Raw genomic sequence first — 26425 nt, forward strand, 5'->3', positions numbered from 1 at the left:
GCAGGTCCCATCCATCCGAATGCTGCAAATTCAAAGAGAACATCTCTCAGTCTTCTAAACCATGGTGAATATAAGCCTAACTGATGCTGGAAGTTTGGTGACTGGTTATCAGATCTATCCATACTATCCTTTGGCCTTAACAGTCACATGCTTACAGATATGGACTGCAACGTTTCAACCATAAACCCCACTGCCTTCCTCAGGCACAAGTGACAAGACCCCCTAGAGACACCACATGTATACGAAGCTGGCTCCATAACCCAGTTCTCACATCATACATCAGTCCTGCCAGCTCAGTCCAGTGAACATTCATTGCACTCCTTCCATATCTAGACTATCCTGCCTTAGATACAGCGTCCCAAACTGCACACAATATTCAACATCATCACAAGAGATTCTGTAGATGCTGGAAATTTTGAGCAGTATGAATTCAGCAGGTATGGCAGCATCTGTGGAGGGAAATGAACAGTCTACCTGTCTCAAGTCTCACTGATGTAGAGAAGGCCACACCGAAATAACTAGATACAGTAGATGACTCCAACAAACTCAGAGGTAAAAATGTCACCTCACCTGGAAGGACTATTTGGGGCCTGAATGATGGGGAGGGGGAGGTGTAGGGACAGGTGAAGCACTTGCCCTGCTTATAGATGTAAGTGCCAGGAGGGAGGTCAGTGGGAAGGGTGGAAAAAGCAGATAGTGGGTGGGGGGGGGGGAGGTAGAGAGGGTAAGATGTGCTTACCTCAAGCAGATAGTGGGCGGGGGGGGAGGTAGAGAGGGAAAGATGTGCTTACCTCAAGTAGATAGTGGGTGGGGGGGAGGTAGAGAGGGTAAGATGTGCTTACCTCAAGTAGATAGTGGGTGGGGGGGAGGTAGAGAGGGTAAGATGTGCTTACTTCAAGCAGATAGTGGGCGGGGGGGAGGTAGAGAGGGAAAGATGTGCTTACTTCAAGCAGATAGTGGGTGGGGGGGAGGTAGAGAGGGTAAGATGTGCTTACCTCAAGTAGATAGTGGGTGGGGGGGAGGTAGAGAGGGTAAGATGTGCTTACCTCAAGCAGATAGTGGGCGGGGGGGAGGTAGAGAGGGTAAGATGTGCTTACCTCAAGCAGATAGTGGGCGGGGGGGAGGTAGAGAGGGAAAGATGTGCTTACTTCAAGCAGATAGTGGGCGGGGGGGAGATAGAGAGGGAAAGATGTGCTTACTTCAAGCAGATAGTGGGCGGGGGGGAGGTAGAGAGGGAAAGATGTGCTTACTTCAAGCAGATAGTGGGCGGGGGGGAGATAGAGAGGGAAAGATGTGCTTACTTCAAGCAGATAGTGGGCGGGGGGGGAGGTAGAGAGGGAAAGATGTGCTTACCTCAAGCAGATAGTGGGCGGGGGGGAGATAGAGAGGGAAAGATGTGCTTACTTCAAGCAGATAGTGGGCGGGGGGGAGGTAGAGAGGGTAAGATGTGCTTACTTCAAGCAGATAGTGGGCGGGGGGGAGGTAGAGAGGGAAAGATGTGCTTACTTCAAGCAGATAGTGGGCGGGGGGGAGGTAGAGAGGGAAAGATGTGCTTACTTCAAGCAGATAGTGGGCGGGGGGGAGGTAGAGAGGGTAAGATGTGCTTACTTCAAGCAGATAGTGGGCGGGGGGGAGGTAGAGAGGGAAAGATGTGCTTACTTCAAGCAGATAGTGGGCGGGGGGGAGGTAGAGAGGGAAAGATGTGCTTACTTCAAGCAGATAGTGGGCGGGGGGGAGGTAGAGAGGGAAAGATGTGCTTACTTCAAGCAGATAGTGGGCGGGGGGGAGGTAGAGAGGGAAAGATGTGCTTACTTCAAGCAGATAGTGGGCGGGGGGGAGGTAGAGAGGGAAAGATGTGCTTACTTCAAGCAGATAGTGGGCGGGGGGGAGGTAGAGAGGGAAAGATGTGCTTACTTCAAGCAGATAGTGGGCGGGGGGGAGGTAGAGAGGGAAAGATGTGCTTACTTCAAGCAGATAGTGGGCTGGGGGGAGGTAGAGAGGGAAAGATGTGCTTACCTCTGGGCCCCTCCTGTTTCTCTGCCACAATTCCAGGCCTCATTCTCCACTGCCTGACATGGATGCCATCTACAATGGGATCTTTCCACTAAGCACATCTTTCTCTCCATTCCCCTGCTAACCATTCTGCACTTTCCATAGGGAATGCTCTCTATGTGACTCCCTCCCCACTGATCATAATCCTGCAAGCAGGACAAATGCTGCACCTGCCCTTACACAGACACCCTCACAACCATTCAGAGCCTCAAAAATTTCTTCAAGGTGGAGTAGCAAAGGGTCATCTACTGTATCCAGTCCTCTCTGTATCAGTGCAATTGGGTTTAGATTGGGAGACCAGTTCATCAAGCAGCTTTGCTCTGTCTGCTTCAGAACACAATACACAGTCTCACACTGTACAACGGCATCACATCTCCAGAACTCTGACCCTCTCCAACACGCCAGCTGGCTTCTTACGCACATACAGCACAGGTGCCCAAGAGCAGGTCGCCTCTTTTCAACCTTTCACATAATAAGCCCACTTTCTGTTACTCCACCAGTGTATCCGGTCACACATCAATCCCCACCACAGTGTCCGATCCCACGTCAATCCCCACCACAGAGTCCGATCTCACGTCAGTTCCCAACACAGTGTCCGATCCCATGTCAATCCCCACCACAGTGTCCGATCCCACGTCAGTCCCCAACACAGTGTCCGATCCCACGTCAGTCCCCACGACAGTGTCCGATCTCACGTCTCTCCCCACCACAGTGTGCGGTCTCACATCGATCCTCACCACAGTGTCTGGTCTCACGTCAATCCCAACCACAATGTGCGGTCTCATGTCAATCCCACCACAGTGTCCGATCTCACGTCAATCCCCGCCACAGTGTCCGATCTCAGGACAATCTCCACCACACTGTCCGATCTCAGGTCAATCTCCACCAAAGTGTCCAATCACACGTCAATCCCCGCCACAGTGTCCGATCCCAGGTCAATCTCCACTACAATGTCCGATCACACGTCGTTCCCCACCACAGTGTCCGGTCTCACGTCAGTCCCCGCCACTGTGTCCGCTCTCCCGTCAATCCCCAACAGAGTGTCCGGTCTCAGGTCAATCTCCACTACAATGTCCGATCACACGTCGTTCCCCGCCACAGTGTGCGGTCTCAAGTCAATCCCCACCACAGTGTCCGATCGCACGTCAATCCCAACCACAGTGTCTGATCTCAGGTCAATCTCCACTACAATGTCCAATCACACGTCGTTCCCCACCACAGTGTGCGGTCTCACATCAATACCCGCCACAGTGTGCAGTCTATCGTCAGTCCCCACGTCACTCCCCACCACAGTGTGCAGTCTCAGGTCACTCCCCACCACAGTGTCTGATCTCACGTCAATCCCAACCACAGTGAGAGGCCTCACATCAATCCCACCACAGTGTCCGATCTCAGGACAATCTACACCACAGTGTCCGAGCACACGTCACTCCCCACCACAGTGTCAGGTCTGACGTCAGTCCCCACCACAGTGTCTGATCTCACGTCAATGCCCACTACAGTGTTTGGTCTCACGTCAGTCCCCACCACCGTGTGCGGTCTCACGTCAGTCCCTACGTCACTCCCCACCACAGTGTCTGATCTCACGTCAATCCCGACCACAGTGAGCGGTCTCACATCAATCCCAACACAGTGTCCGATCTCATGTCAATCTACACCACAGTGTCTGATCACACGTCAATCCCCACAACAGTGTCCGATCTCACATCAATCTCTACCACAGTGTCTGATCGCACATCAATCCCCACCACAGTGTCAGGTCTCACGTCAGTCCCCACCACAGTGAGTGGTCTCACATCAATCCCACCACAGTATCCGATCGCATGTCAATCCCCACCACAGTGTCAGGTCTCACGTCAATCCCCACCACAGTGTCCGATCTCACGTCAATCCCCACCACAGAGTTTGGTCTCACGTCAGTCCCCACCACAGTGTCCGATCTCACGTCAATCCCCACCACAGTGTCCGATCGCTCTCTGCAGCGGTCTTGAGTCTCCCAGTGGGAGAGGGCGGACAGTCGCTGGTGTGCGTCCGAACGCAGCTGGCGGCTCTCCGCCTCAGGACTCTGCAGAGATTCCTGTACGCCAAGCACCCTCCCAAGTGGCACGTGTTGGCGACTTTCTTCCTCCGGAGGGGCTGCTGTCTTCATGCTGTCTGCCCGGCTTCTATCAGGACCTACTGAGAGTCTGGAACATGGTCGCCTCAGGCCGAGAATCCCCTCCTCAGGCGGAGGGCGGGGTTCTGGCCGGCCCTTGCCCTACCTCAGTGGCAGTCGGTGCGGCTCAGTTGTGTGGACCGACTCAGGCCGAGCTGCTGGTCGGGCCCAGACCCCGCAATCTTCTCCGGGAGCCGTGTCCGCACAACTTGAGCCGTCTCTCATCGATACCCACAGTCCCATTCAGGGATGCAAGTAGGAGGTATCTGTATGGGCTGCTACTCCACATCCTCCACTTCCTTGCCCTTGTACACCGTCCCGACACGCCATGGCGGTCGGTCCTTCCACCCAGAGGTGAGGAGGGTCCCCACTGGAAGTCCCTTTACGCCGGGGTTCTTCCCATGCACCTGGGGGATCTCGGCTGGAGGGTACTGCATAGGGCAGTGCCCTGCAATAAGTTTTTCAGTTTGTACATGGACTTCCCACCCGCATGCCACTTCTGCGGGCTGGAGGAGACCGTGTACCACATGTACATGGAGTGTGTGAGGCTGCAGCCTCTTTTTGCATATTTGCGTGGGCTGCTTCTCGCCTTCTGGCTGCATTTTAGTCCCACCCTGTTTATATATGGTCATCCAGTAAGGAAGGGGGCATGGAGGGATGAGGATGTCCTAGTCAACTTGCTCCTGGGGCTGGCGAAATCCGCCATCCGAGGGTCTTGGAAACGGGTGGCGGGAGGATCTCCCCGGGCAGACTGCCTGGCAATGTTTAGGGGGTATGTTCGTGCTCGGGTAACTATTGAAAAGGAACACGCGCAGTCCACAGCGGCCTTGGAGGAGTTTCGAGACCGTTGGGCTCCGCGGGGTGTAAATGCCATCGTGGATAGAGATGGCAACATTCTGGTGTAATGTCTATTGTCTATTTGTAGTGCAGAAATTGTGTTTGCCACTGTTTTGTATATATTGTATAGCACCGAAATTTGTAATAAAGGATTTTGTAATAAAAAAAAAACAGTGTCAGGTCTCACGTCAATCCCCACCACGGAGTCCATCTGCTCTCACGTCAAACATCTCCACAGTGTCCGGTCTCACGTCAGTCCCCACCACAGTGTGCGGACTCACATCAATCCCCACCACCGTGTCCGATCTCACGTCAATCCCGACCACAGTGAGCGGTCTCACATCAATCCCAACACAGTGTCCGATCTCAGGTCAATCTACACCACAGTGTCCCATCACACGTCAATCCCCACCACAGTGTCAGGTCTCACGTTAATCCCCACCACAGTGTACGATCTCACGTCAATCCCAACACAGTGTCCGGTCTCAGGTCAATCTCCACCACAGTGTCCAATCACACGTCAATCCCCGCCACAGTGTGCGGTCTCACGTCAGTCACCACCACAGTGTCAGTCCGGTCTCACGTCAAACCTCTCCACAGTGTCCGGTCTCACGTCAGTCCCCACCACAGTGTGCGGACTCACATCAATCCACACCACAGTGTCTGATCTCACGTCAGTCCCCACCACAGTCTCCTGTCTCACGTCAGTCCACACAACAGTGTCCGGTCTCATGTCAGGCCCCATCACAGTGTCAGGTCTCACGTCAATCCCCACCACAGTGTCCGATCGCACGTCAATCCCCACCGCAGTGTCAGGTCTCACGTCAATCCCCACCACAGTGTCCGATCGCACGTCAATCCCCACCGCAGTGTCAGGTCTCACGTCAATCCCCACCACAGTGTTTGGTCTCACGTCAGTCCCCACAACAGTGTCCGATCTCACGTCAATCTCCACCACAGTGTCCGGTCTCAGGTCTATCTCCACCACAGTGTCCGAACTCACATCAAACCCCACCACAGTGTCAGGTCTGACGTCAGTCCCCACCACCGTGTACGGTCTCACGTCAGTCCCCACCACCGTGTACGGTCTCACGTCAGTCCCTACGTCACTCCCCACCACAGTGAGCAGTCTAACATCAATCCCAACACAGTGTCCGATCTCATGTCAATCTACACCACAGTGTCTGATCACACGTCAATCCCCACAACAGTGTCCGATCTCACGTCAATCTCTACCACAGTGACTGGTCTCACATCAATCCCACCACAGTATCCGATCGCATGTCAATCCCCACCACAGTGTCATGTCTCACGTCAATCCCCACCACAGTGTCCGATCTCACGTCAATCCCCACCACAGTGTTTGGTCTCACGTCAATCTCCACCACAGTGTGCGGTCTCACGTCAATCCCCACCACAGTGTCTGCTCTCACGTCAATCCCGACCACAGTGTGCGGTCTCATGTCAATCACACCACAGTGTCCGATCTCAGGACAATCTCCACCACACTGTCCGATCTCAGGTCAATCTCCACCACAGTGTCCGATCACACGTCAATCCCCACCACAGTGTGCGGTCCCACGTCTGTCCCCATTTTCACTCCCCACCACGGTGTGCAGTCTCACGTCACTCCCCAGCACAGTGTCCGCTCTCCCGTCAATCCCCAACAGAGTGTCCGGTCTCAGGTCAATCCCCACCACAGTGTCCGATCTCACATCAAACCCCACCACAGTGTCAGGTCTCACGTCAATCCCCACCACAGTGTCCGATCTCACGTCAATCCCCACCACAGTGTTTGGTCTCACGTCAGTCCCCACCACAGTGTCCGATCTCACGTCAATCACCACCACAGTGTGCGGTCTCACGTCAGTCCCCACCACAGTGAGCGGTCTCACATCAATCCTACCACAGTGTCCGATCTCAGGTCAATCCCCACCACAGTGTCCGAGCACACGTCAATCCCCACCACAGTGTACGATCACACGTCAATCCCCAACACAGTGTCCGATCGCACGTCAATCCCCACCAAAGTGTCCGATCTCACGTCAATCCCCACCACAGTGTACGATCACACGTCAATCCCCACCACAGTGTCTGATCGCACGTCAATCCCCACCACAGTGTCAGGTCTCACGTCAATCCCCACCACAGTGTCCGATCACACGTCAATCCCCACCACAGTGTCCGATCGCACGTCAATCCCCACCGCAGTGTCAGGTCTCACGTCAATCCCCACCACAGTGTTTGGTCTCACGTCAGTCCCCACAACAGTGTCCGATCTCACGTCAATCTCCACCACAGTGTCCGGTCTCAGGTCTATCTCCACCACAGTGTCCGAACTCACATCAAACCCCACCACAGTGTCAGGTCTGACGTCAGTCCCCACCACCGTGTACGGTCTCACGTCAGTCCCCACCACCGTGTACGGTCTCACGTCAGTCCCTACGTCACTCCCCACCACAGTGAGCAGTCTAACATCAATCCCAACACAGTGTCCGATCTCATGTCAATCTACACCACAGTGTCTGATCACACGTCAATCCCCACAACAGTGTCCGATCTCACGTCAATCTCTACCACAGTGACTGGTCTCACATCAATCCCACCACAGTATCCGATCGCATGTCAATCCCCACCACAGTGTCATGTCTCATGTCAATCCCCACCACAGTGTCCGATCTCACGTCAATCCCCACCACAGTGTTTGGTCTCACGTCAATCTCCACCACAGTGTGCGGTCTCACGTCAATCCCCACCACAGTGTCTGCTCTCACGTCAATCCCGACCACAGTGTGCGGTCTCATGTCAATCACACCACAGTGTCCGATCTCAGGACAATCTCCACCACACTGTCCGATCTCAGGTCAATCTCCACCACAGTGTCCGATCACACGTCAATCCCCACCACAGTGTGCGGTCTCACGTCTGTCCCCATTTTCACTCCCCACCACGGTGTGCAGTCTCACGTCACTCCCCAGCACAGTGTCCGCTCTCCCGTCAATCCCCAACAGAGTGTCCGGTCTCAGGTCAATCCCCACCACAGTGTCCGATCTCACATCAAACCCCACCACAGTGTCAGGTCTCACGTCAATCCCCACCACAGTGTCCGATCTCACGTCAATCCCCACCACAGTGTTTGGTCTCATGTCAGTCCCCACCACAGTGTCCGATCTCACGTCAATCACCACCACAGTGTGCGGTCTCACGTCAGTCCCCACCACAGTGAGCGGTCTCACATCAATCCTACCACAGTGTCCGATCTCAGGTCAATCCCCACCACAGTGTCCGAGCACACGTCAATCCCCACCACAGTGTACGATCACACGTCAATCCCCAACACAGTGTCCGATCGCACGTCAATCCCCACCAAAGTGTCCGATCTCACGTCAATCCCCACCACAGTGTACGATCACACGTCAATCCCCACCACAGTGTCTGATCGCACGTCAATCCCCACCACAGTGTCAGGTCTCACGTCAATCCCCACCACAGTGTCCGATCACACGTCAATCCCCACCACAGTGTACGATCGCACGTCAATCCCCACCGCAGTGTCAGGTCTCACGTCAATCCCCACCACAGTGTCCGATCTCACGTCAATCTCCACCACAGTGTCCGATCTCACATCAAACCCCACCACAGTGTCAGGTCTCACGTCAATCCCCACCACAGTGTCCGATCTCACGTCAATCCCCACCACAGTGTTTGGTCTCACGTCAGTCCCCACCACAGTGTCCGATCTCACGTCACTCTCCACCACAGTGTGCGGTCTCACGTCAGTCCCCACCACAGTGAGCGGTCTCACATCAATCCCACCACAGTGTCCGATCTCAGGTCAATCCCCACCACAGTGTCCGAGCACACGTCAATCCCCACCACAGTGTACGATCACACGTCAATCCCCAACACAGTGTACGATCACACGTCAATCCCCACCACAGTGTCCGATCACACGTCAATCCCCACCACAGTGTCCGATCTCACGTCAATCCCCACCACAGTGTACGATCACACGTCAATCCCCACCACAGTGTCTGATCGCACGTCAATCCCCACCACAGTGTACGATCACACGTCAATCCCCACCACAGTGTCCGAGCACACGTCAATCCCCACCACAGTGTCCGATCACACGTCAATCCCCACCACAGTGTCCGAGCACACGTCAATCCCCACCACAGTGTCCAATCACACGTCAATCCCCACCACAGTGTACGATCGCACGTCAATCCCCACCGCAGTGTCAGGTCTCACGTCAATCCCCACCACAGTGTCCGATCTCACGTCAATCTCCACCACAGTGTCCGATCTCACATCAAACCCCACCACAGTGTCAGGTCTCACGTCAATCCCCACCACAGTGTCCGATCTCACGTCAATCCCCACCACAGTGTTTGGTCTCACGTCAGTCCACACCACAGTGTCCGATCTCACGTCAATCTCCACCACAGTGTGCGGTCTCACGTCAGTCCCCACCACAGTGAGCGGTCTCACATCAATCCCACCACAGTGTCCGATCTCAGGTCAATCCCCACCACAGTGTCCGATCTCAGGTCAATCCCCACCACAGTGTCCGAGCACACGTCAATCCCCACCACAGTGTACGATCACACGTCAATCCCCAACACAGTGTACGATCACACGTCAATCCCCACCACAGTGTCCGATCACACGTCAATCCCCACCACAGTGTCCGATCTCACGTCAATCCCCACCACAGTGTACGATCACACGTCAATCCCCACCACAGTGTCTGATCGCACGTCAATCCCCACCACAGTGTCAGGTCTCACGTCAATCCCCACCACAGTGTACGATCTCACGTCAATCCCCACCACAGTGTACGATCACACGTCAATCCACACCACAGTGTACGATCACACGTCAATCCCCACCACAGTGTCCGAGCACACGTCAATCCCCACCACAGTGTCCGATCACACGTCAATCCCCACCACAGTGTCCGAGCATACGTCAATCCCCACCACAGTGTCCGATCACACGTCAATCCCCACCACAGTGTACGATCGCACGTCAATCCCCACCGCAGTGTCAGGTCTCACGTCAATCCCCACCACAGTGTCCGATCTCACGTCAATCTCCACCACAGTGTCCGATCTCACATCAAACCCCACCACAGTGTCAGGTCTCACGTCAATCCCCACCACAGTGTCCGATCTCACGTCAATCCCCACCACAGTGTTTGGTCTCACGTCAGTCCCCACCACAGTGTCCGATCTCACGTCAATCTCCACCACAGTGTGCGGTCTCACGTCAGTCCCCACCACAGTGAGCGGTCTCACATCAATCCCACCACAGTGTCCGATCTCAGGTCAATCCCCACCACAGTGTCCGATCTCAGGTCAATCCCCACCACAGTGTCCGAGCACACGTCAATCCCCACCACAGTGTACGATCACACGTCAATCCCCAACACAGTGTACGATCACACGTCAATCCCCACCACAGTGTCTGATCACACGTCAATCCCCACCACAGTGTCCGATCTCACGTCAATCCCCACCACAGTGTACGATCACACGTCAATCCCCACCACAGTGTCTGATCGCACGTCAATCCCCACCACAGTGTCAGGTCTCACGTCAATCCCCACCACAGTGTACGATCTCACGTCAATCCCCACCACAGTGTACGATCACACGTCAATCCCCACCACAGTGTACGATCACACGTCAATCCCCACCACAGTGTCCGAGCACACGTCAATCCCCACCACAGTGTCCGATCACACGTCAATCCCCACCACAGTGTCCGATCACACGTCAATCCCGACCACAGTGTGCGGTCTCATGTCAATCACACCACAGTGTCCGATCTCAGGACAATCTCCACCACACTGTCCGATCTCAGGTCAATCTCCACCACAGTGTCCGATCACACGTCAATCCCCACCACAGTGTGCGGTCTCACGTCTGTCCGCATTTTCACTCCCCACCGCAGTGTCAGGTCTCACGTCAATCCCCACCACAGTGTCCGGTCTCAGGTCAATCCCCACCACAGTGTCCGATCTCACATCAAACCCCACCACAGTGTCAGGTCTCACGTCAATCCCCACCACAGTGTCCGATCTCACGTCAAACCCCACCACAGTGTTTGGTCTCACGTCAGTCCCCACCACAGTGTCCGATCTCACGTCAATCACCACCACAGTGTGCGGTCTCACGTCAGTCCCCACCACAGTGAGCGGTCTCACATCAATCCTACCACAGTGTCCGATCTCAGGTCAATCCCCACCACAGTGTCCGAGCACACGTCAATCCCCACCACAGTGTCCGATCACACGTCAATCCCCACCACAGTGTACGATCGCACGTCAATCCCCACCGCAGTGTCAGGTCTCACGTCAATCCCCACCACAGTGTCCGATCTCACGTCAATCTCCACCACAGTGTCCGATCTCACATCAAACCCCACCACAGTGTCAGGTCTCACGTCAATCCCCACCACAGTGTCCGATCTCACGTCAATCCCCACCACAGTGTTTGGTCTCACGTCAGTCCCCACCACAGTGTCCGATCTCACGTCAATCTCCACCACAGTGTGCGGTCTCACGTCAGTCCCCACCACAGTGAGCGGTCTCACATCAATCCCACCACAGTGTCCGATCTCAGGTCAATCCCCACCACAGTGTCCGATCTCAGGTCAATCCCCACCACAGTGTCCGAGCACACGTCAATCCCCACCACAGTGTACGATCACACGTCAATCCCCAACACAGTGTACGATCACACGTCAATCCCCACCACAGTGTCCGATCTCACGTCAATCCCCACCACAGTGTACGATCACACGTCAATCCCCACCACAGTGTCTGATCGCACGTCAATCCCCACCACAGTGTCAGGTCTCACGTCAATCCCCACCACAGTGTACGATCACACGTCAATCCCCAACACAGTGTACGATCACACGTCAATCCCCACCACAGTGTCCGATCACACGTCAATCCCCACCACAGTGTCCGATCTCACGTCAATCCCCACCACAGTGTACGATCACACGTCAATCCCCACCACAGTGTCTGATCGCACGTCAATCCCCACCACAGTGTCAGGTCTCACGTCAATCCCCACCACAGTGTACGATCTCACGTCAATCCCCACCACAGTGTACGATCACACGTCAATCCACACCACAGTGTACGATCACACGTCAATCCCCACCACAGTGTCCGAGCACACGTCAATCCCCACCACAGTGTCCGATCACACGTCAATCCCCACCACAGTGTCCGAGCATACGTCAATCCCCACCACAGTGTCCGATCACACGTCAATCCCCACCACAGTGTACGATCGCACGTCAATCCCCACCGCAGTGTCAGGTCTCACGTCAATCCCCACCACAGTGTCCGATCTCACGTCAATCTCCACCACAGTGTCCGATCTCACATCAAACCCCACCACAGTGTCAGGTCTCACGTCAATCCCCACCACAGTGTCCGATCTCACGTCAATCCCCACCACAGTGTTTGGTCTCACGTCAGTCCCCACCACAGTGTCCGATCTCACGTCAATCTCCACCACAGTGTGCGGTCTCACGTCAGTCCCCACCACAGTGAGCGGTCTCACATCAATCCCACCACAGTGTCCGATCTCAGGTCAATCCCCACCACAGTGTCCGATCTCAGGTCAATCCCCACCACAGTGTCCGAGCACACGTCAATCCCCACCACAGTGTACGATCACACGTCAATCCCCAACACAGTGTACGATCACACGTCAATCCCCACCACAGTGTCTGATCACACGTCAATCCCCACCACAGTGTCCGATCTCACGTCAATCCCCACCACAGTGTACGATCACACGTCAATCCCCACCACAGTGTCTGATCGCACGTCAATCCCCACCACAGTGTCAGGTCTCACGTCAATCCCCACCACAGTGTACGATCTCACGTCAATCCCCACCACAGTGTACGATCACACGTCAATCCCCACCACAGTGTACGATCACACGTCAATCCCCACCACAGTGTCCGAGCACACGTCAATCCCCACCACAGTGTCCGATCACACGTCAATCCCCACCACAGTGTCCGAGCACACGTCAATCCCCACCACAGTGTCCGATCACACGTCAATCCCGACCACAGTGTGCGGTCTCATGTCAATCACACCACAGTGTCCGATCTCAGGACAATCTCCACCACACTGTCCGATCTCAGGTCAATCTCCACCACAGTGTCCGATCACACGTCAATCCCCACCACAGTGTGCGGTCTCACGTCTGTCCGCATTTTCACTCCCCACCGCAGTGTCAGGTCTCACGTCAATCCCCACCACAGTGTCCGGTCTCAGGTCAATCCCCACCACAGTGTCCGATCTCACATCAAACCCCACCACAGTGTCAGGTCTCACGTCAATCCCCACCACAGTGTCCGATCTCACGTCAAACCCCACCACAGTGTTTGGTCTCACGTCAGTCCCCACCACAGTGTCCGATCTCACGTCAATCACCACCACAGTGTGCGGTCTCACGTCAGTCCCCACCACAGTGAGCGGTCTCACATCAATCCTACCACAGTGTCCGATCTCAGGTCAATCCCCACCACAGTGTCCGAGCACACGTCAATCCCCACCACAGTGTCCGATCACACGTCAATCCCCACCACAGTGTACGATCGCACGTCAATCCCCACCGCAGTGTCAGGTCTCACGTCAATCCCCACCACAGTGTCCGATCTCACGTCAATCTCCACCACAGTGTCCGATCTCACATCAAACCCCACCACAGTGTCAGGTCTCACGTCAATCCCCACCACAGTGTCCGATCTCACGTCAATCCCCACCACAGTGTTTGGTCTCACGTCAGTCCCCACCACAGTGTCCGATCTCACGTCAATCTCCACCACAGTGTGCGGTCTCACGTCAGTCCCCACCACAGTGAGCGGTCTCACATCAATCCCACCACAGTGTCCGATCTCAGGTCAATCCCCACCACAGTGTCCGATCTCAGGTCAATCCCCACCACAGTGTCCGAGCACACGTCAATCCCCACCACAGTGTACGATCACACGTCAATCCCCAACACAGTGTACGATCACACGTCAATCCCCACCACAGTGTCCGATCTCACGTCAATCCCCACCACAGTGTACGATCACACGTCAATCCCCACCACAGTGTCTGATCGCACGTCAATCCCCACCACAGTGTCAGGTCTCACGTCAATCCCCACCACAGTGTACGATCTCACGTCAATCCCCACCACAGTGTACGATCACACGTCAATCCCCACCACAGTGTCCGAGCACACGTCAATCCCCACCACAGTGTCCGATCACACGTCAATCCCCACCACAGTGTCCGAGCACACGTCAATCCCCACCACAGTGTCCGATCACACGTCAATCCCCACCACAGTGTACGATCGCACGTCAATCCCCACCGCAGTGTCAGGTCTCACGTCAATCCCCACCACAGTGTCCGATCTCACGTCAATCCCCACCACAGTGTTTGGTCTCACGTCAGTCCCCACAACAGTGTCCGATCTCACGTCAATCTCCACCACAGTGTCCGATCTCACATCAAACCCCACCACAGTGTCAGGTCTGATGTTAGTCCCCACCACAGTGTCCGGTCTCAGGTCAATCCCCACCACAGTGTCCGATCTCACGTCAATGCCCACCACAGTGTCAGGTCTCACGTCAGTCCCCACCACAGTGTCCGATCTCACGTCAATGCCCACCACAGTGTCCGATCTCACGTCAATCCCCACTACAGTGTTTGGTCTCACGTCAGTCCCTACGTCACTCCCCACCACAGTGTGCAGTCTCACGTCACTCCCCACCACAGTGTCTGATCACACGTCAATCCCCACCACAGTGTCCAATCTCACGTCAATGCCCACCACAGTGTCAGGTCTCACGTCAGTCCCCACCACAGTGTCCGATCTCACGTCAATCCCCACTACAGTGTTTGGTCTCACGTCAGTCCCCACCACCGTGTGCGGTCTCACGTCAGTCCCTACGTCACTCCCCACCACAGTGTCTGATCTCACGTCAATCCCGACCACAGTGAGCGGTCTCACATCAATCCCAACACAGTGTCCAATCTCATGTCAATCTACACCACAGTGTCTGATCACACGTCAATTCCCACAACAGTGTCCGATCTCACGTCAATCTCTATCACAGTGTCTGATCGCACGTCAATCCCCACCACAGTGTCAGGTCTCACGTCAATCCCCACCACAGTGTCCGATCTCACGTCAATCCCCACCACAGTGTTTGGTCTCACGTCAGTCCCCACCACAAAGTCCGATCTCACGTCAATCTCCACCACAGTGTGCGGTCTCACGTCAATCCCCACCACAGTGTTTGGTCTCAGGTCAATCTCAACCACAGTGTCCGATCTCACGTCTCTCCCCACCACAGTGTGCGGTGTCACGTCAATCCTCACCACAGTGTCTGCTCTCACGTCAATCCCGACCACAGTGTGCGGTCTCATGTCAATCACACCACAGTGTCCGATCTCAGGACAATCTCCACCACACTGTCCGATCTCAGGTCAATCTCCACCACAGTGTCCGATCACACGTCAATCCCCACCACAGTGTGCGGTCTCACGTCTGTCCCCATTTTCACTCCCCACCACGGTGTGCAGTCTCACGTCACTCCCCACCACAGTGTCCGCTCTCCCGTCAATCCCCAACAGAGTGTCCGGTCTCAGGTCAATCCCCACCACAGTGTCCGATCTCACATCAAACCCCACCACAGTGTCAGGTCTCACGTCAGTCCCCACCACAGTGTCCGATCTCACGTCAATCACCACCACAGTGTGCGGTCTCACGTCAGTCCCCACCACAGTGTCCGATCTCACGTCAATCACCACCACAGTGTGCGGTCTCACGTCAGTCCCCACCACGGTGTGCAGTCCCTACGTCACTCCCCACCACGGTGTGCAGTCCCTACGTCACTCCCCACCACGGTGTGCAGTCTCACGTCACTCCCCACCACAGTGTCTGATCTCACGTCAATCCCGACCACAGTGAGCGGTCTCACATCAATCCCAACACAGTGTCCGATCTCACGTCAATCTACACCACAGTGTCTGATCACACGTCAATCCCCACAACAGTGTCCGATCTCACGTTAATCTCCACCACAGTGTCCGGTCTCAGGTCAATCTCCACCACAGTGTCCAATCACACGTCAATCCCCGCCACAGCGTGCAGTCTCACGTCAGTCCCCGCCACTGTGTCCGCTCTCCCGTCAATCCCCAACAGAGTGTCCGGTCTCAGGTCAATCCCCACCACAGAGTCCGATCTCACATCAATCCCCACCACAGTGTCAGGTCCCACGTCAGTCCCCACCACAGTGTCCGATCTCACGTCAATCCCCACCACAGTGTCAGGTCTCACGTCAGTCCCCACCACAGTGTTTGGTCTCACGTCAGTCCCCACAACAGTGTCCGATCTCACATCAAACCCCACCACAGTGTCAGGTCTCATGTCACTCCCCACCACAGTGTCCGATCTCATGTCACTCCCCACCACAGTGTCCGATCTCACGTCAGTCCCCGCCACAGTGTCCGGTCTCACGTCAATCCCCAGCACAGTGTCCGCTCTCCCGTCAATCCCCAACAGAGTGTCCGGTCTCAGGTCAATCCCCACCACAGAGACCGATCTCACATCAATCCCCACCACAGTGTCCGATCACTCTCTGCAGCGGTCTTGAGTCTCCCAGTGGGAGAGGGCGGACAGTCGCTGGTGTGCGTCCGAACGCAGCTGGCGGCTCTCCGCCTCAGGACTCTGCAGAGATTCCTGTACGCCGAGCACCCTCCCAGGTGGCACGCGTTGGCGACTTTCTTCCTCCGGAGGGGCTGCTGTCTTCACGAAGACTTGCGGCTACCACCGGCGGGTGTCAGCGTACTGCTTTGCGGAGTCTGCCCGGCTTCTATCAGGACCTACTGAGAGTCTGGAACATGGTCGCCTCAGGCCTGGAATCCCCTCTTCAGGCGGAGGGCGGGGTCCTGGCCGGCCCTTGCCCTATCTCAGTGGCTGTCGGTGCGGCTCAGTTGTGTGGACCGACTCAGACCGAGCTGCTGGTCGGGCCCAGACCCCGCAATCTTCTCCGGGAGCCGTGTCCACACAACTTGAGCCGTCTCTCATCGATACCCACAGTCCCATTCAGGGATGCAAGTAGGAGGTATCTGTATGGGCTGCTACTCCACATCCTCCACTTCCTTGCCCTTGTACACCGTCCCGACACGCCATGGCGGTCGGTCCTTCCACCCAGAGGTGAGGAGGGTCCCCACTGGAAGTCCCTTTACGCCGGGGTTCTTCCCATGCACCTGGGGGATCTCGGCTGGAGGGTACTGCATAGGGCGGTGCCCTGCAATAAGTTTTTCAGTTTGTACATGGACTTCCCACCCACATTCCACTTCTGCGGGCTGGAGGAGACCATGTACCACATGTACATGGAGTGTGTGAGGCTGCAGCCTCTTTTTGCATATTTGCGTGGGCTGCTTCTCGCCTTCTGGCTGCATTTTAGTCCTACCCTGTTTATATATGGTCATCCAGTAAGGAAGGGGGCATGGAGGGATGAGGATGTCCTAGTCAACTTGCTCCTGGGGCTGGCGAAATCCGCCATCCGTGGGTCTTGGAAACGGGTGGCGGGAGGATCTCCCCGGGCAGACTGCCTGGCAATGTTTAGGGAGTATGTTCGTGCCCGGGTAACTATTGAAAAGGAACACGCGCAGTCCACAGCGGCCTTGGAGGAGTTTCGAGACCGTTGGGCTCCGCGGGGTGTAAATGCCATCGTAGATAGGGATGGCAACATTCTGGTGTAATGTCTATTGTCTATTTGTAGTGCAGTAATTGTGTTTGCCACTGTTTTGTATATATTGTATAGCACCGAAATTTGTAATAAAGGATTTTGTAATAAAAAAAAACAGTGTCCGATCGCACGTCAATCCCCACCGCAGTGTTTGGTCTCACGTCAGTCCCCACAACAGTGTCCGATCTCACGTCAATCTCCACCACAGTGTGTGGTCTCAGGTCTATCTCCACCACAGTGTTTGGTCTCACGTCAGTCCCCACCACAGTGTCCGATCTCACGTCAGTCCCCACCACAGTGTCCGATCTCACGTCAATCCCCACCACAGTGTTTGGTCTCACGTCAGTCCCCACCACAGTGTGCAGTCTCACGTCAGTCCCCACTTCACTCCCCACCACAGTGTGCAGTCTCACGTCAATCCCCATCACAATGTCCGGTCCCATGTCAGTCCCCACCACAGTGTCTGGTCTTACGTCAGTCCCCACCACAGTCTGCGGTCTCACGTCAGTCCCAACACAGTGTCAGTTCTCACGTCAATCCCCACCACAGTGTCCGTCCTGTCTCACGCCAAACCCTACCACAGTGTCCGATCTCACGTCAGTCCCCACCACAGTGTTTGATCTCACATCAGTCCCCACCACAGTGTGCGGTCTCAAGTCAATCCCCACCACAGTGTCCGTCCGATCTCACGTCAGTCCCCACCACAGTGTGCGGTCTCACGTCAATCCCCACCACAGTGTCCGATCTCACATCAGTCCCCACCACAGTGTGCAGTTTCATGTCAATCCCCACCATAGTATCCGATCTCACGTCAGTTCCCACCACAGTGTCCGATCTCACGTCACTCCGCACCACAGTGTCCGATCTTAGGTCAGTCCCCACCACAGTGTCCGATCTCACGTCACTCCGCACCACAGTGGTGCTCTGCTGTGTACCTGCCTATTCTCTCTACCTGCACAAATCATTCCAGGGCTTCCCTGCACCTGTCTGAAGGCACCGCAGGCCACCCAGTGTGATCTGCAGACTGTAGTTATTTCATTCCTCATCTGAATCTTAAATCAACACTGCTGTTAAAATATTATCACATGGTTCTCTCGTGGCACAGATGGGCACCTGATCTCACAATCTAACTCATTATGATCTTGCACAGTATTGATTGCCTTCTCTTGCACTCTATTCTGTTATTGTTTTACCTTGTACCTGAATGTACTGTCAAATGATTCGAGCAAGACAAGCTCTTCACTGTGTCTCGCTCGATACATGTCACAATCATGAACCAATTCCGATAATCTTGTGAATAGCTGGGATCCCAGTGCTGATCCCTATTTTATCACACTCGTCATCACCTGCCACTCAGAAAAAGAACCTTTTATTCCTCTGCCGGGTTTCCTGTCAACCCGCCAGTAGTCAGCCTGTGTCAGCAGCTCATTGTCAGTCACACATGCATTCCATTTGCATGGTTATCTCTAAGCTTACTGAAGGCCCATTTGCTCCCTCATCTCATTCCTGGCTACATCCTGGAAACTTCCACACTCCCTGTTAAGAGATGCCCAAGTAATGCAACGTGAACTCGGTGGGCTGAACACTCCACTGCCTCGCGCAGCCAGAGACCCTGCAACCCGTTCAGTGGCGGCACCTCACCCAGGAAGTTCAGCTTGGCTGAGAGGTTGAAGGCGAACCCATCTGGCACGAAGGTGTAATTCCCCTCGTCCTCTGGCCTCACGTTGTCAATGAGAAGCTTGTGGATTCTGCACAGCACAAACAGAAACAAGGGCATCAGATACTGACACAACATGCTTAACAGTCTGTGTCTGACTAGCATACAGCACGGGAACAGTGCGTACTTGTCAGTAATGTGGCAGACTGCAACTGCTTGTATCTGACTGTAATACAGGGAGCTGTAGCTGTGCATATCTTATCCCTGTAGTAATAGGGCACGCTGTAACTGGGGGATGTTACATTCTTTGGCTGTAATGCAGTATCTATAAAGTGTACAAAGTGGGCTGTCGCAACATGTGACTGACTGTGAGTAGCTGAGAAGCTGTAAATATGTACATCTGATAGTAAAACACAGGACTGCAACAGCAGCCTGAATCATTCCACAGAATGAGTGTAATTCTGAGAATCTGACAGTGACAGTGTCCTACAGCATCCTGAAATATTCTGTAAAGTGAGTGTAATGATATCTGACACTGGTGAGTATCTGACAGTAACATTTTGGGCTGTAATAGTGTTACTGACAGTAAAGCAACAGGTTGTAACAATGTGATTGTGACTTTAGTTGAACATGCTGTAACAGTGCAGTGGGTGTTTGAACCAGGCTCTGCAGCTGCCAGTGGTCAGGCACTATGGACAACCCTGTGGCAGCCTGTATCTGACAGCAATACAACAGTGTTAAAATGAACTGTTGTCATGGTGTGTCAGACTGTAACCGCACATGCTCTAACAGGCCTGTCCCGAAACCCCCTGCCAATGATGAGCCTGGTTTTGGGGATTCACTGTCTGAAGTGATGGTCGAGGTTCCTGGGAGCTGGGCTGGGGGTGGACAAGCAACGATCTCTGGCCGTTCTCCCACTGATCCGAATGAGACTCCAGATTCTCCGTCTCCTCCCCGGGCCGTGACGTTTGCAGTTCCTCCACAATCAGACAACTGCCCAGTGTACTGTCTGCTCAAGCCAAGCCCTGGCCCAGATTTGAATTCCCTCTCTAGCCCACAGCTGGTCTCTCAGGCAAACAGCGACCACACTACCCAGAGACTCTGGGACCTGGTTCCCCACCTGCCCAAGCCCATCATATTTACCTCCCGATGTGCGTGATCTGCAGCCGGTCACTGGACTTCACCTCCAAGCCGTCCTTCAACCACTTCCCATTCACCTTCTCGTCAGACACCTCACACTTGAAGACAGCCTGCTCCTTGGCCTTGACAGTCAGATCAGCAATGCTCTGGTACACCTCCAGCTGCTTCTCTGCAGGTGCGTCCATGGGGGTAGAGTTGGGGGGAATGTTGGGAGAGGAGGGGAAGCAGAGTGAGAGGCTGAATGGACTCTGAGACCAAGCGGTCAAGGTCACCCTTAGACCCATTGTAACATACGGTAGAATTGACCATGGAGAGTTCAAGTTCAACTTACAGCCGGGACATGTACTGTCCCCTTCACCTACAAGGCAGCACATATGTTCTCCTCGTGCAACCACGGGTGTCCGTGTGCACAGCATGTTCTCCTCGTGCAACCACGGTTGTCCGTGTGCAAAGCATGTTTTCCTCGTGCAACCATGGGTGTCCATGTACATAGCATGTTCTCCTCGTGCAACCACGGGTGTCCGTGTGCACAGCATGTTCTCCTCGTGCAACCACGGGTGTCCGTGTGCACACCATGCTCTCTTCGTGCAACCACGGGTGTCCGTGTGCACAGCAAGGCAGAGCAAATCAAACCCCTGCAGGTGCTGGACATATGGAATAAATTGCTTGGAGGAACTCAGTGAGTCAGGCAGCATCTATGGGGAGAGGAAAAACCTGGTTTGGCATTTCTGGTCCATGAACTTGCCTTTGGACTGGATGTGAAGCACCCCCATCTCCTCCGAATGCGGGGTGGGGAGAAAGCCGCTAGCTGTCACCTTTTTCCAGGCTGGGCTGGTGCTGTTGGATCAGAGTCTCAATCCAAGTGGACACTGGCATCTCCACCACTCTCCAGCTCAGCTACTGGGGTGGGCAATGAGAAAAGGTCCTCAGCTGGAAGCAGACTCTATCACTTAGACCATAAGCCCATCGAGTCTACTCCACCACTCAACCATGGCTGATCCAATTCTTCCAGTCACCCCAATGCCCCAGCCAACCAAGAATCCATCTATCTCTGCCCCAAATGCACCCAATGACCTGGTCTCCACAACCACCCACAGCAATGAATTCCACATTCCTACCACCCTCTGATCAAAGTAATTTCTCCGCATCTCTATTCTAATATAAGATGTGTAACCTTGGACATTCAGCTCCCAACTACAACCATCCTTCAGTCAGCCACCTGCTACTGCAATTTAGGGGTGACTACTTCCTTGTACCTCCAATCAATGACTCCTCACTCTCCTGTAGAAGCTGTAGGTCATCCAGCTGCTGCTCCAGATTCCCAACACGGTCTTCAAGGAGCTGCAGCTGGATGCACTTCACACAGATGTAGTTCCCTGGGAGACTCTGGATCTCCAAGGGCTCCAACATCCAGCATGAAGAACACACAATGGCATTTAAACCACACTAAATATGCAAACAAGAAGGGTGGTGCTGAGAAGGACTGAGAGAGGGGCATCAATGGCGTGTCCAGTTACCTTGCACCAGGAGTTCAGCCACTGACTCGCCACCACTGGTCTTGGCGGTGTAGTGACCTGCATCGTCCTTGGACACTTCGTTGATAAAGAGCGTGTGCTTCTTGCCATCCTTCTTGAAGCGATACTTGAAGGTCTCCTCCCTCTTCAGTTCCTGTCCATTCCGTTCCCTATGGGTAACAGAGGAAGCAGCAGATACAGTCCACCCCTCCTTCCTTCTTGCTCAAACTCTGGTAACAGCCTTCCCTACTTCTTCCAGTGTCTCTACTTGCTCAGGAGGCTAAGGAAATTTGGCATGTCTACGATGACTCTTACCAGTTTTTACAATGCACCCTGGGAAGCATGGTGGCAACTGCTCTGCCCAAAATCAGAAGTAACGCAGAAAGTTGAGGACTTTTCTCCGCACATCACAGAGAGCAGACTTCCCTTCTTCAACTCAGTGAACACATCCTGCTACCTCACAACAGCAGCCAAAATAAACAGAGACCCCACCCACACTGATGGGGAATCTGGCTAGATGGGGGAAGGGGGATGAAGTGAGAAGATGGGAGATGATAGGATGGAAAAGGTAAAGGTCTGAAGAAGGAAGAATCTGATTGAAGAGGAGAGTGGAATTTTGCTTCTCCCATCTGGCAAAAGATACAAAACATGACAACATATAGCACCAGACTCAAGGACAGCTTCTCTTTTGCTCTTATTGGTAATGGTTTATTCTCATACTGTACCATGTACTGAGATACAATGAAAATTTTGTCATGGACCTTTTTCATACAGATCAGATCATTACACTGAGGTAGTACAAGGTGAGGACAAAGTATATTAGCTGTAGAGAAAATACAAGTCAGATAAACTATAAAGTGCATGATTATAATGAGCTAGATAGTGAGGTCAATAGTGCCATCTTAGCATACTATACACCCATGCCAATAACAGCAAAGAGAAGTCTGGTGCTATATGTTGTCATGTTTTGTATCTTCTACCAGATGGGAGAAGCAAAATTGACCCATCACGTTCCTCTGGTGTCCCTCCTCCTTCCCTTTCAACCATGGTCCCTCTCCTCTCTACTCAGAGTCCTCCTTCTTCAGACCTTTACCATTTCCAGCTTATTGCAGAGGGGTAGAAGCCTTCCCTGAACTTTCAGGCTTTTATATCTTCTGCCTGATAGGAACAGGGAGAAGTCAGAATGTTTGGCTGGGCCTTTAATTGTGCTGACCGCTTTACTGAGGCAGTAAGAGGTATAGAGTCCCCCGTGATGTGCTGATCTATGTCCACAACTCTGCAGTTTCAGTCATGTGTAGAGCAGTTGCCATAGGAAATCAGCAGGCATCCATAAGACCATAAGCCATAGGGGCAGAATTAGGCCATTCAGCCCATTGAGTCTGGTCCACCATTCTAACATGACTGATCCTGGATCCCACTCAACTCCATACACCTGTCTTAAAAATCCTCCTTATTTCTGTCCTAAAAGGTTGCCCCTCAATTTTGAGGCTGTGCCCTCTAGTTCTGGATACCCTCACCAGAGGAAACATCCTCTCCACATCCACCTATCTACTCCTTTCAACATTCAGTAGGTTTCAATGAGATCCCCACGCATTCTTCTAAATTCCAGTGAGTACAGGCTCAAAGCTGCCAAATGCTCCTCATACAGTTCCCTTCATTCCTGGAATCATCCTCATGAACCTCCTCTGGACTCTCTCCAATGACAACACATCGTTTCTGAGATAAGGGGTCCAAAACTGTTGGCAATACTCCAAACACAGCCTGACCAGTGTCTTATAAAGGCTCAGCAATATCTCTGCTTGTATTTTTTATTCCCCTTGAAATAAATGCCAACATTGCATTTGCCTTCTTTACCACAGACTCAACCTGTAAATTAACCTTCCGGGAATCTTGCACGAGGACTCCTAAGTCTCTCTGCACATCTGATGTTTGAACCGTCTCCCCATTCTCCACCATAGTTACACGCCGACTATGTTTTTTTGCGGGAATTGGACCTGCTCTCGGGGCTTCATAACTGGCTGTTGTTCGGCATGCCAAGGGCTTGGCCTAAGAGTTCGGCTCAGCTTTAAAGGCTTAGGATCTCAGGGCTCTGGAGAGGAGTGGATTGAAGGTCGGTGTCACAGCGGGAGACCCGAGGGAGTCGGAATATCTATGGCTGTGTGCCCAGAGACTCGAGATCTTTGGGCACAGAGCTCAAAAAAAGTAACATAACGGACTTTTAACATCGTAAACCAACAAGTTGTTTGTTATCTCTCCCGGCTTGCTGTGAAATGGAAACACCTTTTTCTCCCTTATTAGGGAGAGAGAGAACCTGTCGTATGTTGAACACCGGGTGAACAAGTAGACTTTGGAGTACTGTGTCTTTGCTGTTGCTTTGCTCACGCTTGACTGCTCGATGGCGGGTGCCGATGCTTTGTTTTGTTGGTGGGGGGAGGGGATTTGCTGCTTGCTGCCATTTACGTGCGGGAGGGAGGGAGCTGTGGGGGCTTTGGGGTTCTAACATTTAGTTATCATTCATTCTTTGGGGGCACTGTTTTCGTGGATGGTTCTAAAGATAAAGCATTTCAGGATGTATATTGTATACATTTCTCTGACATTAAATATACGTTTGAAACCATTTTGATAATAGTGTGTTCTATTGATCCCTTTACCAAAATGCATCATCATACGTCTCCCAGCACTGTATTCCATTTGCTACTTTTTTGCCCAGTCTTCCAATTTGTCTAAGTCCTGCATTGCTTCCTCAGCACTACCTACTCCTCCGTGTTTGTGTCATCTGCAATCTTTGCCACAAAGCCATCGATTCCACTATTTAAATCATTGACAAACACTGTGAAAAGTTACGGTCCCAATACTGACCCCTGAGGAACACCACTAGTCACTGGCAGCCAACCAGAAAAGAATCCCTTTATTCCCACTTGCTAAATCATCTATAGAGGAGAATGAACAGTCAATGTTTCAGGCCAAGACATTTAATCAGAATTCGAAAAGAAGGGGTGGAGGGGAAGAAGAAATATAAGCTAGAAGATGATTGGTGAAGCCAGATGAGGGGGAGGGTGGTTTGGTGGGGGAAGGGGAGCTAAGTGAGAAGGAAAAGGTAAAGGTTTGAAGAAGGAGGAATCTGATGGGAGAGAGGAATGCATCACTGGAGAAAGGACAGAAAGATGTGATGGGAAGCTGAGGAGAAGAGAGAACCAGAATGGGGAATAAAAAAAGAAGAAAGGGGATGCCATTAGAGATGACCAGAATCTAGAGAAATCAATGTTCATGCCAACAAACCCTATCCAGATGGAATATGAGATGTTGCTCCTCCAACCTGAGAGTGGCCTCATTGAGACAGTAGAGGAGGTCATGGCCATGGAATGGGAATGGGAAATAAAACTGAAGTAGATGTCCACTGGGAAATCCGACTTGTTGTGGTGGATGGTGCAAATGTGCTCAGTGAAGTGGTGCCCCAATCTGTAAGGGCTCTCCTTGATGCAGGCGAAGCTGCACCAGCAGCAGTGATACAGTTGAGGACCCCAGGTGAAGTGTTGTCTCCCTTGGAAGGACCATTTGGTTGAGAGAGGAGGTGAAGGGGCAGATACAGCACTTGTCCTGCTTGCAGTTGTAAGTGTCAGGAGGGAAATCAGTGGGGAGGGATGAGTGGACAAGGGAGTCCTGAAGAGAGCAATCCCTGCGGAAAGCAGAGTGGAGAAGCTGGGGGAGAGACAAAGATAAGTTTAGAGGTAGGATCCCATTGAAGGTGGCAGATATTGTTGAGATTGAAAGCTCACAGGGTGGTGGGTAGGTGGGCTGGTATGCATCCATATAGAATGTCTTCTATGATGTTTAAATAAGGTTTTAGTTTATTTAGAGACACCACACGGGACAGGCCCTTCCAACATACCGAGCTGCCCCACCCAGCAACACATCTATTTAACCCGAGCCTAATCACAGAACAATTTACAATGACCAAAGAACCTACAAGCCTATATCTTCAGACTGTGGGAGGAAACCAGAGCACCCAGAGGAAACATACACCTATATAAGAAGAAGGTGCAAAGTTTCTTAACAGAGCATGCTGGAATTGAACTGAAATGCATTGATAAAAACTGGTAAGGGTTAATGGGAACATGCTAAATTTCATTAGCCTTCTGAGGAAGTAGAGGTGATGGTAAGCCTTGTGGCTGTGACATCTTCATGGACCAGGGCAGGCTATTGCTGACATTCACTCCTAGTAACTTGAAGCTCTCAACCTTAACACAGTTGACGTAGGCAGGAGCA

General features: G+C 53.2%; 1 protein-coding gene across 1 annotated transcript in view; it reads right to left on the reverse strand.

The window, feature by feature from the left end:
• LOC132397530 (myosin-binding protein C, cardiac-type-like) overlaps nucleotides 1–26425 on the reverse strand; it is a 172001-nt gene that overhangs the window by 90722 nt on the left and 54854 nt on the right. The window contains exons 13-15 of the mRNA XM_059976360.1: nucleotides 22163–22329; nucleotides 20649–20814; nucleotides 19490–19596 (exon numbers count right to left, since the gene is read on the reverse strand). Coding sequence (XP_059832343.1) covers nucleotides 19490–19596; nucleotides 20649–20814; nucleotides 22163–22329 — 440 coding nt within the window. The remainder of the gene's footprint in view (nucleotides 1–19489; nucleotides 19597–20648; nucleotides 20815–22162; nucleotides 22330–26425) is intronic.

The sequence above is a fragment of the Hypanus sabinus genome, chromosome 7 (assembly GCF_030144855.1).
Source record: "Hypanus sabinus isolate sHypSab1 chromosome 7, sHypSab1.hap1, whole genome shotgun sequence".
Lineage (NCBI taxonomy): Eukaryota > Metazoa > Chordata > Chondrichthyes > Myliobatiformes > Dasyatidae > Hypanus > Hypanus sabinus.